Below are 19,703 nucleotides of genomic sequence, written 5' to 3' on the forward strand. Positions count from 1 at the left end.
GTATTTATGGGGGGCAGAGAGAGAGAGAGAGGAGTGAAGACTTTGTTCCCATTAACCTCATACACACCATAGAGATAGACAACATTCAGGTCAGTTTCCAAGCTTCTAAAATGTCTTTCTAGTACTTTAAGGCATGTGCTTTAGTTCATAGTTGCCATTGTTGTTACTAGTGTTGTCATCGGGGCTTATAAATATTATACTTCTTATATTTGAATCAATAGCCCAAGAATAGAAATTAATCCATATAAATAAATTAAGAAAAGATGTGTACAAAGGAACACATTTCTATAAATAAGGTAATGTATTTAATACAATGCTATCCAGGAACTGATAAAATTAGTCACTTTTTCGCTGGAAGATATCATATCCATATGTGGAGCGGACTATCTCAATAAAGAGGGGAAACTGTAGCAACAGAAATAAGATGACTGGGAAAGAAGCAAATGAAATTACCAGAATTGGAATCCATGTAAATCGATGGTCAAACATGATAAAATAGGCAGAACTAAATGCTATTGTCATGCCTGCAATAGAGATGAAGAGTGTGGCAAGACCAAATGCTAACTTCCTGGGTAAGGACTCAAGAAAGTCTTCTTCTGCATAGCGTGATGTAAGGATAGATAAGAATATCAATACTGAAGTTAAGGAAGAGATCAGCCCTAATGCATTTGACAAGGCAAACAACATGAAGTATCTGCTTTCTTGAAAAATAGGGATGCCTGATTCATTAGGGTTGCTCGATTCATTACGATTTCCACCTGGTACAGTAAAAGCTGCAGCAAAGACCACCGTGGAAATTAGTGCGGCCACAACTGAGCAAGATGATGCCATATCCCTCATCCATTTCTCCCCTTTTTCAACTAACTCTTTGTGCTCATCTGTAAACAAAGCTTGAGGTGTTTTTTTATCCGAGTTTCGTAAATCTCTGTATGTGGGTTGTGTGATCTTTTCCACCGCCTACACAAAACAGTTTATAACAATAACATTATTTAGAATAGTTTTACATAAAAAAGTTAAAGAGGTTGATTGGAAGAAAGTTTGAGAAAGAAAGATTTGTCAGTGATTTTTCTTGTTCTTTTTCTATTTCAAGCGACTCAGTTACATATTACTTGGAACTTGTGGCTTACCATGATGCAAAGGTTGCCCACTTTAATGATCTAATTTTCTTCAGATTAGATTGATAATTTTAACCATGGACGACCCATATCTGTGTTTATAGAAGGCACTCAATGATCCTCCTCTTCCTTCAACTCTCAATTATTCATTGTGATTTTTAATGTTATTCTTAGAGTTTATGTACATTTTGTTTGGATAAAATTCCAAAATTCAGATTCTTGAAGTTTTGCCCACCTTTATTTTGTGGAAATGTTTGAAGGAGTTGACAGTTTCCCCCAAAAATAGTTTCCTTCGAAATTGTTTTGATAACCAAGTTTCCTTCGAAATATGAGAAAAGACTACGTTTATAATGGTAAAGGAATTTAAAAATGTCAGTTATAAAAAATAAAAATAAATCTAGTAATATCACCTTGAACCATTGGAGTTCCCTTTGCATTTGTAGTGCTGAACCCGAGATGGCTTTGAGTTTTGGGGATGGTGCCAATTTCGCTGCCAGATGCAAGATGTTGTTCCCACCAGTAACATGATAAGACGCTAATGTATTCATACATGCTCTCATTCTCTGTAAGACTTTGAAAACCTTTTCATGTCGATGTTCAATGGCGATATGAAGTACAGTACGAGAATCACTAGAATGGAGCCACAACAATGGAGGAAAAAATTGAAGACATATGGTTATAAAATCAACGGTCCCATACTCTGCAGCTACCAAGAATGGGACATTTATCAACTCTGTGATCTTTGAGTGATTACCCAAATGTGACACTTGATCACAAATGCATCTGACAAGTTTTTCAGCTTGGCCATTCATCAATTTCGTATCGTATACTTTCTTGACACCCGGCACTGTTATTACAGTCAAATTACAAAAAATATGTGAATTCAAGAGGTGAAAGAAATGAGCAAACAAGTGGAATTGAAGGACCCAAGCGAGAAACAGTTACCAAGATGCTTTGCAGCATTCCAAAACAGACCGTTGAGCCACTGGGATGCTTTCATAAAAAATGAAACCTCTTTAGTAATGCTCAAGATAAATTCTATAGGAAACTACAAAAATGGATGTATTTTGCCAAAATTAATAAACCAGTTGTCATACTTATGAAATTGGTCATATAGTCGATTTTTTAATTACATTATTTTAATGAAAATTTTCATCTGATGTGTGGATAATTTGATTAACTTACTTTAATATATTATGCCCTGATGTATAATGTAGGTTAACAGGAGGGGTGAATAAGAAATAGCAAATGTGACATACAATATGTAACCGTTTCGATAAAAATAAATAATTGCGAAATCAGATATATGGTCATTTTCATAAATATAAAAAACCATGGCTGATTTAGTAAGGTTTTGCAAAATATTTGACTGTTTTTCAAAATAACCTAAATTCTAGATTAGGAAATTATATTAACCCTAAAGCACTTCAATCGATGATCAAGGCAATTCATATGCGATGAAATTCAAGCTTCTATTCACTTTTTTTTATACCTTTGGTATCAAGGCCTCTTAGAGCACCTTACTAATCCCACGAGGCATGCATGTCACCCTTTCAACACGTACCAGGTGTATTGGGATAAATCCCAAGGGGTGGTCACCTAAAATCCTCTTAAGCTCATAGGAAAGAGTGGAAGGACCCTACCACAAATTAGGTAGGGTTTGGGAATTGTTAGAGTTCTTATTTAATGTCGTGTGGGTCCAATACTTAAGCCTACACGACCCATGTCTTATTTCTCATTAATGTAAGGTCGTATGGGCCCAATACTTGAGCCCAAACAATCAACCACATGTTTTTAATAAAAAAAAAGAGACTGAACCCTATTGGGAGTGACCTACTCATTCTTCTCTCTATGTTCCTCCTTCTCTCCTTAACCCTAATCTTCTAACATTGTATCAAAGCGCTTCTACCTTTAGATCTACTTGATTTCTCTACTTTTCTTCCCTTTTCTTCCCTTTCTTAATTCTTTTCTTTTCCTTCTTCAATCTGGTACTTGCAAACCCTAAGGCCTTGGCTCGAAAAAAGGATTAGGTGTTTGAGATTTGTTTGTTTGCACTTAGATGTTTATTCAGGGCTTCGTTTGTATTTGTTTAAGGCGTTTATGAATGATTGGGGAATTGATGGACAATTTTGAAGCCTAAAATTCAGTTTCAAAAAAAAAATATGTGAATAGTGTTTTCTGTGTGAACAATGCTTCATAAACAGTGTTTTCTGCAAAAAAGAACAACTTCTCGATCAACAGTTTGAAATTTTGCCCGGATCTTAGTTTGAATTTTGTGATATTATTCCGATCATTGTTTCATTGGCCTCTCAACCCTAACCATGTATCATAGAATATCCCAAGGGATACTCTATATTTGTTTGAGATTTGTTTTTATCTCTATGAGGATTTTCAGTTTACTCCTCTCCGGATGGCAAATTTGGGAATTTTTGATAGAGTTGGTGCTCAGATCATCTCTGTCAAGCTCAATGACACTAATTATCTCCCATGGCCACACTTTGTGCAAGTATTCTGATTGAGGATCCACCTTCCTGGGATAACAAATGGTATGAAAATTGGCAAAGTTATTCCCAAGTTATGACATAGTTGTGGAACAATATGGAGCCCTCTATTTCTTCCAATGTGATGTACTAGCCATACAGGAAATGTACTCTCAAGAAAAGAGCATTTCTAGGGTATATGATCTATTTGAGGCCATGTTCACTACTAAACAAGGAGACAGATCCTTGAATGGCTATTATAGCTCTCTTCGAGGTATGTCGGAAGAACTTCAGTAATATCAGCCTTCGACTACAAACCTTGAGACCCAAAAAAGGTAGCGAGAAGAATTTCAAATTGCATTGTTTCTCTCTAACCTAAATCCAGAGTATGCTTTTTTGAAGGGTGAGATTCTTGTTAGTGAGTTTTTAGTAGATGTTACCAATGCCTTCTCTCGTCTTTAACGTGCTTCTTTTGGGAATGTCTCATCTACAATTCCCAAAGAGTCATTAGCATTAGTTTTTAGTAGTTCATCTGACTCTCCACATGGTCGTGGTAGAGAAGATCGTAGTGGTCATGGTCGTGATTTAAAGTGTACCTATTATGGCTATACTGACCACACTAAGCAGTTTTGTTGGGATAAATTGGATAAACCTATTTGGGCTAATCAAACTCAAGAGGAACCTTATCAAAGTTCCATTGATTCCACTTCTCAGACTACATCTAGCGTTGCATTTCCTGATCTTACCACACAATTGGGAGAGATTTTTCAGAAGTTGACTACCATGACTGCAGGACCTACTCCACCGACAACTATTATGGCTGCTTCAAGTAATCCCACATTTATGATTGCCAAGTGTCCTTCATTTTGGGCCATCAATTCAAGAGCTAATGCCTACATGTCTGGTATATCTCATTTCTTTTCTAATTTTCATTCTCTTAATTCTCACATTGTACTAACTGATGGGTTCACTCATAATATAGTTGGGACAAATGATGTCTTTCCAAACTCATCTCTTCCCTTATCTTCTACTCTTTTGGTCCCTGATTTTTCTTTTAATCTACTTTCTGCCAGTCAACTTACAAAATCATTACAATGTTCTGTAACCTTCTTCCCTTCTTATTGTCTTTCAAGATCTCAAAACAAGGAAGATGATTGGTTTGGGACAAGATAAAGATTGATTATATTATTTAATACGCGATGTGCCTACTTCTGCCTTGAGTGCTTCCATTTCACCTCTTCAGTGACATTATCTGTTGGATCATGTGTCCTTCTCTAATTTACGTAGTGGTATTCCTAAGTTAAGTTCAATGTCAATTTTAGAATGTGAGGCTTGCCAATTGGAAAAGTATCATCGTAATTCCTTTCCTAATCGTACTGAGAGTCATTAATTAAGTCTTTTTTATGTAATTCATACAGATATTTAGGGTCCGTCAAGAATAAGACATTTATCCAATTTTCATTACTCTGTGGTATTTGTGGATGATTATTCCCGTATGACATGGCTCTATTTATTGAAAGATCGTACTGAATTACCTCGTGTTTTGCTTATTTTTTATAAAGAAATTTCACTCCAATTCGGCAAACTTGTGAAAATTATCCGTTCTAATAATGCCTTAGAATACATACAATCTTCTATTCAATATTTTTGTTCAGATAATGGCATTATTCATCAAACCAGTTGTGTTAACACTTCTCGACAGAATGGTGTAACTAAACGAAAACATCGTCATTTACTTGTCGTTGCTCACACCATTATGTTTCAGATGCATGTACCTAAGCCTTATTGGGGTAATGTTGTACTTATAATTTGTCATCTTATTAATTGCATGTCATCATCAATTTTAAATGGTCAATCACCTTTATCTCTGGTTTATCCTCAAATTTATCCTTTTGTTGTTACTCCTAGAGTCTTTGGTTGCGTTTGTTTTATTCACTCATTTTAGCTTGGGTTGGATAAATTTTCCACAAGATCCATCAAGTGTGCCTTTCTGGTTTACTCTCATACACAAAAAGGATATAGGTGTTATTGTCTTGTCACTCAACGCTACTATATAAGTGTTGATGTGACATTCTTTGAGGATACACCTTATTTTTCTTCTGCCGATACCTCATTTGATTTGGATCTTGTGTCTTCTCGTCAAGGGGGAGTTCTCTCCTACAATTTCCTCATTTCCTATGCTTCCAATTCTTCCTACAGGTGACCCTTCCATTATACCTCTTAAAGTATATCAACACATTTGTTTCCATGCACCTTAATTTTCTCTGCCAACCCCAAATCCATCATCAGTTTCACTTGAGATTCATCCACATCTACCAGCATCTACTTCTACCTCTAGTGATCTTCCTATTGCTTTACGGAAAGGTATTAAATTTTGCACTAAGCATCCAATTGTTGATTTTGTGTCTTTTCATCGGATGTCACCTTCATTTCACCAATTTGCACTTTCCTTGTCTGCTATTTCTATTCCAACTTCCTATATATAGGCATTATCTTCTTTTGGGCGAAAACTAATAATGGATGAAAAGATTGCAACACTTCATCATAATCATACTTCTGATCTATCTCTATTTCCACCTAGAAAGAAGGTTGTGGGGTGTAGACAATCAAGCATCTTCCCAGTAGATCTGTTGAGAGATTTAAGGCTCGTCTAGTAGGTAGCCAAGGGTTACACACAGACTTATGGGGTTAATTATAGTGAAACTTTCTCACAAGTGGCTCGCTTAAACTCTGTTAGATTTCTTATTTCTGCTGCAGTGTGTTATTCTTGGCTTCTATATCAGTTGGATATTAAAAATGCCTTTCTACATGGAGAATTGCAGAAGGAGGTATATATGGAGTAACCATCTGGAAATGTTGCCTCTGGTAAGATTGGACTAGTGTGTCGCCTACAGAAGGCAATCTATGGCCTTAAACAATCACCTAGAGCTTGGTTTGATAAATTTAGTTCAATTGTTTTCGCTTATAGATTTGTTAGGTCTACTTCTTATCATTCAGTGTTTGTAAGGCACTCTTTTGGTGGAATTATTGTGTTGATATTTTATGTGGGCGCTATCATCATCACTGGAAGTGATCCTAATGGTATCTCAGATTTGAAGACTCACCTAGTCAAACAATTTCACACTAAAGACTTGGGTCTTATTCGCTACTTCTTGAGTATTGAAGTAGCTTGCTTTAAAAAAGGTATTAGTTTTTTTCAGAAGAAGTATGTTCTGGATTTGTTATTTGAGACTGGTACTTTGGGTTCTAAACCAGTTGATACTCCTATAAATCCCACTACTAAGCTTGATACTGAACATGGGAAGATTTATCCTGATACAAGACGTTTCTGTAGGTTAGTTGACAAACTAATCTACCTATTACTCGTCCAGATATTACCTTTGTTGTGAGAGTAGTTAGTCAAATTATGCATGCTCCGCGACACTCTGTGGGATGCTGTGTCTAGGATACTGAGGTATCTGAAGGGGTCACCAGGAAAAGAATTATTATATAGACCTTTACAACTTATATCTATTACTGGCTTCTCAAATGCTGATTGGGCAGGGAGCCAGATTGATCATAGATCTACTTCTAGGTATTGTACTTTCGTGAGAGGTAATTTGGTGCTTGTCGTAGTAAAAAAACAAGTTGTAACTCGTATTAGTGCTAAAGCAGAATACAGGGCAATGGCACATACTGCATTTGAGATGTTTTGGGTTCAGAGTCTTCTAAAAGAGATGGGGATTGAAGTTCCTATTCCTATGCCTATGTATTGTGATAATCAAGCTGCTAGTTATATATTTAGTAATCCAGTAATCTACGATAGAACCAAACACATTGAGGTTGATTGTCACTTTATTCGTGATATGGTGATGACTAAGAAGATATCTACTCCCTATATCAAGTCAGAAAATCAGTTGGAAGACGTTCTCACAAAACCATTGTCTAAGAGTTCCTTTCTTACTTTTTGTATTAAGTTGGGCATGTCAAATTTGTATGCTCCAACTTGAGGGGGAGAGTTCTTATTTAATGTTGTGTGAGCCCAGTACTTAAGCCTATACGACCCATGTCTTATTTCTCATTAATGTAAGGTCGTGTGGGCCAAATACTTAAGCCGACACAACCAACCACATGTTTTTAATATAAAAAAGAGGTTGAACCCCATTGGGAATGACCTACTCATTCTCTTCTCTATGTTCCTCCTTCTCTCCTTAACCCTAATCTTCTACCAGGAACACAATAGGGAACCTGCTTTTCGCTTACCACTTCTTGGCACCCATAACCATGTTCTATGAAGAAGTGTTGTCTAGTGAACAATCCACTTTGCTTATCGCAAAAGTGAGAAGTAGGCTAGCCCCACCTCCAAGTTTCAAAGTTTGATGAAAATATTTTTCTCTGTCAAACATAGGATACTCTTATCATTTTTATGGGTTTAAGCAAATCAACAATGAATGATGAGTTCACTTTTCCCTATTTACCAACAAAAGGTTTTTCAAAAACATAGAACAATGTATATTTGTTAATATTATATTAGTGTGAGAGATTGAAGATTTTATTTGAGGTCTGGTACTCTAGCATATTCTGAAGGTGCCAGCTCACTATGGTTTTTAAAGGTTTCATTATTGATTGCCTAACGTGGGTTCAAAACCTACCTTCATTGTCTAATTATTAACCACTAACTTGCTTGATTGGCAAAAAATTAAAAATTAAAACATTGTTCTTAAGTGTTTTTTCTCACCAATGAACAAGATATATTCAGGGGACCATTCAAGGAGCAAACTTTTCGCCAATGTGTTCCATCATATATGGGTTAGAAGTTTCAAAATGGGTTGATTTTTTGTGACAACGATCTCTAAATGAGTTGATTTTTTTAGATGATCTCTACGGTGAGATCATTGCCACAAAAATCAGCCCAATCTGAAACTTCTAACCCAATTTTCAAGTTGAAGATTCGTGGACCGTTACCACTTTTGATGCAGTTAGAAGTTTTAGAAAGGGCTGATTTTTTGTGAGGATGATCTCCTCACCATAGAGATCATACTCACAAAAAACTAGCCCATTCTGAAACTTCTAAACCCATCAAAAGTGGTTTACAAATTAAAAGTAAAAAAATCGACGGTCCACAATTCTTCAACTTTGTAAACCACTTTTGATAGAGTTAGAAGTTTCAGATTAGGATGATTTATTGTGTGGATGATCTCCTCACCATAGAGATCATCCTAACAAAAAATCAATCCAATCCAAAACTTTTAACCCATATAGGACAAATTTGGCTCCCAAGTTGCTCCCTAACATTGGTTGCCAAATGGGACCCTATATATATATATATATATATATAGAGAGAGAGAGAGAGAGGAGGTGGTGGGGGTAGCCATCAACTATTCAATCCTTTATTCTAATAGGCTGGGGAAAGCTCTTCATACCAATGTGTACCTCCATTCTTACATTCCTCCCAAGTTCCACCTTATCTTATCTTCCCCCATGAGACTTATCATGCCTTCATAGGACTTCCATCCCTTCCTTTGATCTGTCACACCTTCAGTGGTATCAATACCTGAAAGTATTACTTATCTATGCTAAGTCACTTCCATTGAATTAGCATCCCTATGCATAATGCCATATAGTCCAAGTTAACCTCAACAATGAGTCTTAAAAACTTGTATTGCTTTGCCTCTTGAGCTTTTTCTCACTCTAAGTTTGGTTGTGAATGATGCGATATCCTCCTTACATGGTAAGGTATAATGGACGGTATGGTTCTAACCAAACGGCTGTGATCCAAGACTATGGAAACTTTCAAAAGACTACTAATATTTAAAACTCTAGAAACCTTGTAACAGTTCTAGAAGTATTCTAGAATTCTCATACCAACTTCAAAATCTTATATAATATACTTTGTCACAGCATAAATAAATCTTTTAACTTGCTCACCAAATCACTGACTGTTGTACTTGTTGTGGCACTTATGGAGCTCTCTTGAAGGTTCAAACTTCAAACTTTTGAAAAACTTGGTAAAATGAAGAAACTTCAAATTGCATTTCATTCCATGTTTATACTTTATAGTGTTCAGCCCACTTGTATAGATATTCCTTCATCTCCAAGTCCCATCTATCACTAAATCAAAAGCTCAAATAGTCTACTCTATATGCATACTGAGGAGGATATTTTTTGTAAGGCACCAGATAACGACACGTGACGTCACAAGGTCCATCTGACTTCAGCAGTTCCAAACTCGGAACTCAGATACTTATTCCAAACAGAAGCATAAGAGCAGCACACAATCTAGAGCCCTAGATATCAGGGATAGCCCAATAAATCAAGAGTCATTCCAAATAAGGAAAACTTCCTAAATCTAAGGAATGAATAAGGAAATAATCTGAATAAGATATAATCTAAATCAAGCTCTACTTCCTAATTGAGATAAGGTCGAAGTTGGAAACAGGATCAAGGAGATCCTAAGGATTTACTCCTATAAATACATAGAACTCATTGGATATGTCAACCAAAACATTATACACCTCAAAGGAGAGATTATAATCTTTATATAGTTGAGATTGAGATAGATAAATAGTTGCTGAGTTGGGTTGTCCTATTTTTTTTTTTTTAACTTGACAAGAATGTAATTCTGAAAGAGACTTAATTATGATGGAGACAGAAACTTATATATATTGTGTACATTTATACACAGTAAGATAGAGAAAGGTGCCAGCTTTCCAAGTTGGTTAAAGTCTGTTAGTGTTGGGTTCAAAATCCACATTCACTACTAATTACTAACCAGTAATCACTCTTTTTGAATAAAAAAAGAAAATATATATTGTAAAAGAGAGAAAAATAAATAGTACATGAGTTGGTTTATGACCTTTTAATCTTTACATTCTTTTAATAAATGTGTGATTACTTGATGGAGACTTAAAAGGGTTCTTTAAGTTCCAGTGACCAATAGCCTCCATGATTTGCACTGTTTTAGTAACTCCCATGGTAACCCAATGTTATTAGAACTCTGATGGGAACCCTCGTAAAGAATAGAATTAGTAACCTTGATGGATTAGAAAATTGATTATAGAGGAAATCTAGGCCATCTTGATCTCATCTATAAATGTGGATTGGCTCCCCTGCTACAGTGTCAACTTAGTTGATTTTATTCCATCACTTAAGAACACCTAAGCTGATCCAATCAAGAGAGAGAAGGTGAGTCTAGAATAATAGCAACTCACAAAGGAGTTTATTAGGTTCTCTTCTACAACAATAATTAGTCAATATATTCTCAATATTTCTTATGCCTCAATGTATGATTCAAACTTATGTAATTCCTTTATTAGATTGGCATAATAGAGAGGATCTTGAGATGTATTAGATTTTAATGAAACTGAGGTATCTATATGGGATCAGGAATCACGTTTTATCAATTTAATTCCACATTCTATGATTCATTTAATTGTTACAATGCGTAAAACTACAACCAAAAGAATGGAAACCAAGGCATTTAGTTCCATTTGAAAAGAAAAGTAAAGAAATAGTAAATTATATTTAAACTTCCATGAACTTATTAAAACACCAGTAGGGTTTAACTAGAAAATTGCATGATCGAAAAATTAGAAAATTGACTCAATTTTTTTCTAAATGAAAATTCTTAATTAATATCTAATTGATACTCTAACCATAATTACAAAACCCTAATCTGTATCCTGAATTGATCTAGACATTCCAATAATTTACCAATTACATCACGAATTGCCATAATGTGATGGGATACATCGATAGTGATTCAATGCTTGTCTATGATCTAATATGAAGAGGAAAGAGAAAGATGCAAAAAAGATGCCATATTCTCAGGGTTTTTTAGTATACATGGCACTATTTACTTGTCACTGCTTATATAATTATCCTTCTAACTTGCAAAATTTAAGGGAAAAAAGGGAAATGAAACAAATGGAAACTACTTGACTTTCACTCACCTTTAATTATCTGAGACAAATGGAGAAAGTGGAACGAGGAGACCATTTTTGTGTGGTCCTTTGAGTTCGCCGTGTGGGGGTCCTCCACGTCTACGTCTCCTCTTCTTTGTTGTTTGGAGATGGAGGTTTCTTGGACATGAACCACTTCAAGAAACATAAGTTTTTATTTGGACTAGCATGTATTCACACTTCTCTAAACACATATAAAAGGACATAAGTAATAGAAGATTGATAGAGATACCAACATGGATATATGCAATTTTGCCAAAATCCTAGTCCATTTCCACTCCTAAACGCAGAAGGCCTTTGAGCCAAAACATGCAATGCACAGTTCCCAAATCGATCTCTCATAGTAGCTAATTCTGGGTAAAGCTCGATCAGATCAAGTGCTATATCTACATGTACCAAGACAAAAAGGGAAATTGTATATCTAATTTTGAAAAAGTACATACACAATATGGATAACTGGTAAGAATTCTGTTACCATAGAAATTTGCTGCCATTACAGCATTGAGAAGACGAAGACCATCTTGGCCTCTATATGAACTTGGATTTATGTCTTTCGTTACTTCACAGAGATACCTCAACAACTCCTTATGACCTAGTAGAGCTGCTTCAAGTATTGGCATATGTCTTGAATTATTTTGGATTTGTGGCAATCTTGGATTCTTTTCCACCATTGCCTTTGCTGCCTTAATGTTTCCAGCCACAACTGCATAATAAAGAGCAGTATGACCTGATGAATCTGTCTTTGCTAATGCTACTTCAGGCATCTCTTGGACCAGCTTTTCGACAAACAATGTTTGTCCGGAGATTGCCGCAATGTGGAGAGCAGTCTTGGATGATCCTGAGATCCCTACAGCCATGGCAGAAATGTCCTCTTTGAAGAACCTTTCTGCCTCTTCCCAATCACCTTCAAATGCAGCTTTGTATAGTGGCAAATAACAAGAGAGGTCTTTGCGGTTTCCATCTACCATAGACAAGATGTAAACAATGAACTTAAGAGCAGAAAGAAACAAAATTCTCAAAATCAATTATTTATTTATTTTTATTTTTTTGTGAGTGAGGGGCGGGGAATTTAGACATACCCCTCCATGTGTCGATGAATATTTAAGATAACCCTATGTTTTCAAATTGATGACATGCCCCTCTAAAGAGATTAGTTGAAGGAGGCTAGCCAGGTGAAGTGGAGAATTACATGATCAAGGGATGGGGATAAGAACAAAAATTTCTGATAAATTCAGGATCAAAGAAGTAAATATATGGGTTCACCTCATTAGAAAGTTCTTTATTTCATAAAATTATTTGGACTTCTTAGACTCAATTACATGCTTATATAATCTCCCTCAAAAGGGTAAAAACCATATCTAATGTTTTTTAACAGGGAAAAAATGTATCCTAGCAGTGTGTTTGGATTTAGAGAAATGGAGAGAAAAGAAAAGAAAAAAAGTGAGTTTCTCTCCATTTCTCTTATTTAGATTGTTAAGTGAGGAGAGAAAACAAAAATAATGGAGAGAAAAAAGGGTCGGTTTTTCCTCTTTTTTTTTTTTTTTACCTCTCCAAATCGGAGAGAAATGAAAAGAAATGCTCACGACTAATAAAAGTACTAAAAATTATAACTACCCTTTTTTTTCTCTCCAAACTTTAGTTTTCCATGGTTAAAGCAAACAAGATGGAAAGAAACTGGATTTCTTCTCTCTTTCATTTTTTTTTCTGTTCTTTTAAAGATGATCGAGTGTTGATCCAACTACATGGGTTCAAAACCCATTGAACCCATTTTCAAAATGACCAAAAAAATAAATAAAAGAAAAAATCAAATCAAATAAAACGAGCTTTGGCTGTAGGTTGAAGACGACGGTATTTAGGCCATTTCTATAGTATTCCAGGGGAGACGGAGGTCAAGATGACATGACATCAGTTTAAGAACACGGGCACCTCAAATACTAACCAAAATGTGTCTGAAAATCAGTCTAATCTTTTCCTATATACAAATTCAATTAAACTTTGAAAGATGGAAAGAGTATAATTATGGAAAAAACCGAAGTTTCATTACCAGCGCAGTCGTCCTGATGTTGAGCGTGTTGGGATGATGAGGGCATTGTTGATGAGAGAGATCGAAATGCTCTAAGAACCACTTCAAGCTGCCCTTAACTTGCAACCCCGCTTCGATAACCACAGCTGAAATCAGTGACTTCGTTTACCTTTCTTCCCAACGACCCGCATTGACTTCGTTTATAGTTTTAAAACCCGTCGACTCAATTTTAAACTCAGCGGAGTCGACTCGACTGAAAGTGACTCGGATTACAAAGATGAAAAGTAGATGTAGCCTGTCGAGTCAAATTCTAAGAACCTCTTGCATGTTACTTTCACTGGCCAAACATTTGCACCGATTGTTCAAATTTTGACTGCATTATTATGAGTGATTGTTTGCTCACAGCCCAACGCCATTTTTAAATGTGTCACTAATTACATAAGCAATAAGAGGAAAAAAATTCTATCACTTACCCACACTGAAATAACGAAAGTTCCTGGTTTGATCACCTCGTGGCTTATAAAAACATGATCCAATTCCATAGTCTTAGTGTCGTAGAGGATGAAATTGTATAAATAAAAAAAATAAAAGTTATTTTTTAGTGTTGAATTTTATTTTTAATTTGAGTGTCCGATAGCTATCCATTTTTAGCACCTTTGATCAAGGTCAAAAAACCTTTTTTTTTTTTTAAGCAAGAGTTTTTTCATTAAATCTAGAAGACTATGATATTCAATTCGCAATATGATAATCCATGTAGATCCCACAATACTTTTTAAGATTTGAAATCTAAAAATTAATATTTATGGGCAGTGGATGTGCGGACGGTAGAGAAAAAATTTCTCTGTTATTACTTACATGATCAGCGTCTCATGTTCAGAACTAATGATTTTTATTTGCAAAAGGGTGAGGATCATATGCACCCAAGGTGGAGGATAGAAACTATCATCTCACACCTCAATACAAGTCACACAGACCAAACTCAAGGAAGCAATGCCTAAAATATCTCCTTTAAAAATGTTATTGAATTTGGCTTACGTTCCATCAAACAACAATTGAGATGGAAGTGTTTTCCCTTCTCGTAATTTTCTCTCTCAATTCAGATTTTCGAATCTAGAATCATTCTTTGAGCGTAATTTCTCGGGATTTTTCAAAAATCGGAAATGATTGAGAAAATATTTATGAGTTCTTAGTTGATCTCATCCTCACCGCAAGGAAGAGAATCAAGAATCCAACCTCGCAATACGGCAAAGTGATCAGTTTCAATTTATATTGTTTGATCTGATTTTAAGTGTTATTTATGGATACAATTAAAGGAATATATATATTAAAATAGAAACAAAGAATCAAAGAAAAAAAAACATGAAATTGGAAGGAAAATGCAATTCAAATATGAGTTTCATTAATAAAAATAAGAAGAGAAGTAAGAATTTAGAGAATTTGGGAGATTTAAAGCTTCATTAATAGAGTTTTTTCTTCATCTTCTTCTCCACTTTTCCCTTCTAAATCTACTTTTTCTCTCTTCTAAATCTTCTAGATTTCTCTCTCTTCATTTTCATTCTCTCTCTCATCTAAGAATTATGGAGATAAATTATTTTCATAAAATTATGAATATTTCTAAGACTCATCCTCTCTTTATAGAAAGAGAGTCTTGAAATTACAATTAACTCTTTTACAACTTATAATTATTAGAGAGTACTCCATCTCACTTACAATTTTCACATATTAGAGAATATTCCCTCTGTACTTCTTCTATAATTATTACAAAATAGTCTCTCTCTTTCAATTACAATTATTGTAAAATAAATCATTTCACTTTTAATTACAATATGCTATAAAAAAAAGTACTCAAAAGTACAAGAAAAATAAATAATTATCCTTCATTTACAAATAATCCCCAAACACAATTAAGAAAAATATAAAACCACCCTAATTACATATCAAATATGCATGTGTCAATTTTACCCTATAAAATAAAAACCCCTCAATGTTGGCCCGTCAAAGTGAAATTCAAGTACTAGCATTGAAGAAATTATCATCATAGAATCATCCCCGAGTTAGATCAATCTTTTTTGTGTTTTTATCATCATCTTCACAAAAATCTCACTATAGCATTTTCAATTAAATCAACTTTATCCGTTCTTCTCAAACAGACTGATAAAGGTCGTTGAGTGTCATTTCGGCCTTATAACAGAAAAGTCCCCTTGATGCCTATCAAGAGCAGCTAAAGAGGTGGCATCACCACCAAAATGAAATATAGTTGTCATGAACACAATCTTCATTAGAACAAACCCAGTGACTATCGAAAATATTGGAACACAAATGATAAATACTTCCTAACATATGAGAGAAAGCCATGCATCAAATGTGTGAGAAATATATATATATATATATATATATATATATATATATATAATATATATATATATATATATATATAGGGAGCGGTTCAGCGGCCCTAAAGTTTGACAAGTTCGGTGCCAAGTTTTTATGATCGTGCGATCGTAACAGATCCAACGGTTCCGCGGCTGTTTTGCGGTTTTAAATGAAAAATCAGTTTAATTAAAACCGGCTCCCTCCACTTTTTGGTTTTTTTGTTTTAAATCCCTAAACATTAAAAACCCCTCTTCTCTTCATCTCTTCTTCTCTTCTTCTCTTCTTCTCTTCTTCTCTTCTTCTCTTCGAAGGTTGCTGTAACCTAAACCCATCTTCTCTACACCTCTCTCCTCTCTCTCTCTCTCTACAGCTCGAAAGCTCTCTCTCTCCTCTCTCTCTCTCTCTCTCCTCGCTCCTCATCTCATCTCTCTCTCTCTCTCTCTCTCTCTCAGATCTGGTTTGAACGAGCTCCTTGTGGAGAGCCAAGTCGCCGTCGCCGTCGCCATCAATCTCTCTCAACCCTCTCTCGCCGTCGTCGTCGCAAATATCTCTCAAGTTCGATTGAAAGGGTAATTCTTTCACTCACGAAAATCGATTGGTTTATTATTTTTAATTTTTTGTAGTTGTTGAACTTGAAACGTAAATGATTTGGGTTTTTTTTTTGAAACTTAAACGAGTTGTTCGAGTTAATGAGAGGCGTGATTAAAATGTAGAAGATTAAAAATACTTTTTCAAATATTAATGAGAGGCGTGATTAATGGTAGGGGTGAACACATGGATTGCCAAAGCCTATAAAAAAAAATTGTTCCCACTTCTTTAATTGATGAAGGAATCAAGGCCCTGCCAAATTGAGAGATGTGCTGAATAAAATGAAAGGTTTATTTTAAGGAGGAGATGTTCTGCTTCTCCCTTGTGCACAGTGATGTCTACTGCTTATTGAATTGTTTGTTTCACTTGCACTCATCTTCCCAATCTCTATTTTGATTCTCAAATACGAGTACCACTTATAACCGTATCAATTGTTATTAGAACTACGATGTTCCTTTGAGGTTTGTGATTTCGGCAAAATAATTTTGGGTATAAATTCTTTATGAATTACCCATTTTTTGGTGAAGAAATAGAGACCCCTTGCCCCTCTCACAACTTAAATCAGATCTCATCTACTGCAAGACCCTCTGCTTGTAATTTACCGAGAAGGGTATCGGCCAATTCATTAATAATGATAACATCGGCCCAAATCGATTTGGCGAGATTTTCATTTGGAGCTGTAGTAGTGAAATCAGAGCTTCCCTTCATATTTCAAATTCTAGTACACGTTTTACATCAATAACTCTTTTCTTAATTGCTACAATTCTTTCAAAGGAGAACCGTTTGTTCTTTCTCATATGTGAGCAGGTAATCAATCACCTACCATTTCAAGTCTTGTTTATATGCATTCACACGTATTTTTCGACAAGATAGTGTGCACTTGATATTTCGGTTTCACGACCTATGTTTGGCATTGAGCATTATTCACTTGGTGAGCATTATTTGATACGATGATCTCTTGATGTCAAACAAGTTCATCGCCACCGGTTGCCACATTGTATTTAACAAGGACATAGATACTTGTGTTGTTGCCACATTGATATAATGAGAAGGAAAATCGATTGTTTTGTTTTGTTTGTTGATTGTAGAACTTGAAAGATAATGTGGATTGATTTATCAAATCAATTCTCGCAATTCCTTCAACTCATTTGATTGCTTCCAAGCTTCTTGTATTATGGTTACTAATCATATCTGCTTAGATTCTTTATATGTATTATCATTTATGCTCCAATTGGATTTTGCTAGATTTTGTTTATTTAAGTTTCAATTTTATTTATTTGATTAGTCATTTATTGAAAATATTATATTTTTACAGGTATTTAGGATGACAAAGTTTTATGTCGTTTTTGTTGGAAGTAGACCAGGGATTTACACAACGTGGGAAGAATGTCACAAGTATACAAATGGATATAGGGGTAATTGTTTTAAAGCGTTTGCGACATTTGAAGAAGCCGAAAGGCATTTTTTGACTTACAATCGACTTCACTATGGAAACCCAACACAATTACCTGAAGAAAGTCAAGGGCAAAAGAAGAATTCACAAATTCTTGAAGAAAGTCAAGGGCCAACAAAGAGATCGCATAACTGTGAATGTCCGTTGTTTTATATAATTTTTCTTTTTATTGTGTTTATGGTTGTGTTAATGATGTATAAATTTATCGAATAGAAGTTTATCTGATGTATAAATTTAGACTTGTAAACGTTTGAGCGACTACTTAATTTATTTTTGTGATATTTTATTTCTCATATTATTGATTGTAGCATTTTATTTAGGATGTATCCAATAAATTGTTCCATGGCGGTCCATGTATTAGTTAGGGATTGGGATCCATTGACTGATAAAGAATGACCCACGAGTACGCAAATGCTTGATCTTGACCGTGAGAATACAATAGTTTGATTTTGTATTTAAAATTTCAATAGTTTGATTTTGTATTTAAAAGGTTCGGATTATGTGTTTTTTCCACGAGTCATTCTTTACGAGGCACCTAATCATGACACTTTAATTAATACTGTATAGGTTATCTAATTTTGGACAAGATTTATGTATGGACTTCATCAATTTGTGGGACAAGGTCTGCATGCTTGGCAAATATCAGATTAATATGTTGAGTTGCAATATGAAATACCATATGTACCCAGACAAGGTCCACTGGTATACAAGTATTATTACTGAAGTGACAAAATAAAATGGTTACAACTTATGAGAGTTGCAGTGTCAAGGAATATGTTACAATAAAGATTGGGGTGGAAGGAAAAAATATAACATTGTTAACTTGATTCGAAACAAGTGTGGGTGAATCTTCAATCTCCTGTGCATCTTCAATCTCCATTTTCCCATCTTCTTCTTCTTCTTCTTCGGCTTCCATTGGCTCTGACGGCTCCATGGTAGGTGTATCCATTCCAGTTACATGAGGCTCTATCATATGTTTATCTGCCACTAAAAATTTTAGAGAAAAAACAGATTCAGAATTTGTTTGCATTGGGCCATATTTGCAGCCCAAGTCAAGTATGCATGGCCAGCAGCCCCAAATCCCTTACTTGATGGTCCATACTCATTCTAAATAACAAAGAATTACAAAGTATTTAAGAATAGAGAACCAAAACACTGAAATTAAAAATTATGGAGAATCAAAAATCAAGTTTTGAAAAAAAGAAATCCATTTTTAGAGCTAACAGCTAAGGCATCCTATGGATGACTAATAAGGGTTCTTCGTAATGCTTAATCAAGAATGTCTAAAAGAATGCACAAGCTTATACAATTATGAAAATCCCCATGTAAGGTTGATTTTTGTTCTGAAGATCCTCTAGATGAGAGTTGAGACCCATCGAATGAGTGCATTATTGGGAATTTAGGGGTATTAATCGAGGGGATACAGTAAAGGAAAGTTGATAGACATGGTTTGGGCACATACAAATAACCAATGGTGGCACCAGTGAGAGAGAGCATGAGAAAGACTATACAAAGACGAGAAGAAGACCAAAAGTGACATGGTTGGAAATGAAAAAAAAAAAAAAAAATTATATATATATATATATATAGTAAATGGAGCACATAAGATGACCAATGATATTACGATGAGTTCTTTTATTAATAGATTTATTATGCCACTCATAAAGGGGCAGCAAAAATAGGCAGAAAAATATTTGAATAGATAAGGAGAAAAGGTAACATGAAATTGAA

The 19,703-nt window shown here is 35.0% G+C and overlaps 1 protein-coding gene across 2 annotated transcripts; it reads right to left on the reverse strand.

The window, feature by feature from the left end:
- Window positions 1-266: 266 nt before the first annotated feature.
- LOC147410615 (uncharacterized) lies at window positions 267-13,726 on the reverse strand. 2 transcript variants are annotated; one of them, XM_086437519.1, is made up of 7 exons: window positions 13,580-13,726; window positions 12,011-12,496; window positions 11,772-11,921; window positions 11,527-11,670; window positions 2,061-2,108; window positions 1,526-1,962; window positions 267-957 (listed from the first exon to the last, which is right to left on the reverse strand). In XM_086437519.1, the coding sequence occupies exons 1-7, from the start codon at window positions 13,623-13,625 to the stop codon at window positions 337-339; spliced, it is 1,932 nt and encodes a 643-aa protein (XP_086293645.1). In that variant the 5' UTR covers window positions 13,626-13,726; the 3' UTR covers window positions 267-336. The 2 variants fall into 2 exon arrangements, with proteins under 2 accessions (XP_086293645.1, XP_086293644.1); XM_086437518.1 differs by having other exon boundaries at window positions 2,061-2,129.
- Between the last annotated feature and the right edge of the window lie 5,977 nt (window positions 13,727-19,703).

The sequence above is a fragment of the Akebia trifoliata genome, chromosome 1, assembly GCF_017979445.1.
Source record: "Akebia trifoliata isolate Shusen 1 chromosome 1, ASM1797944v1, whole genome shotgun sequence".
Classification (NCBI taxonomy): Eukaryota; Viridiplantae; Streptophyta; class Magnoliopsida; order Ranunculales; family Lardizabalaceae; genus Akebia; species Akebia trifoliata.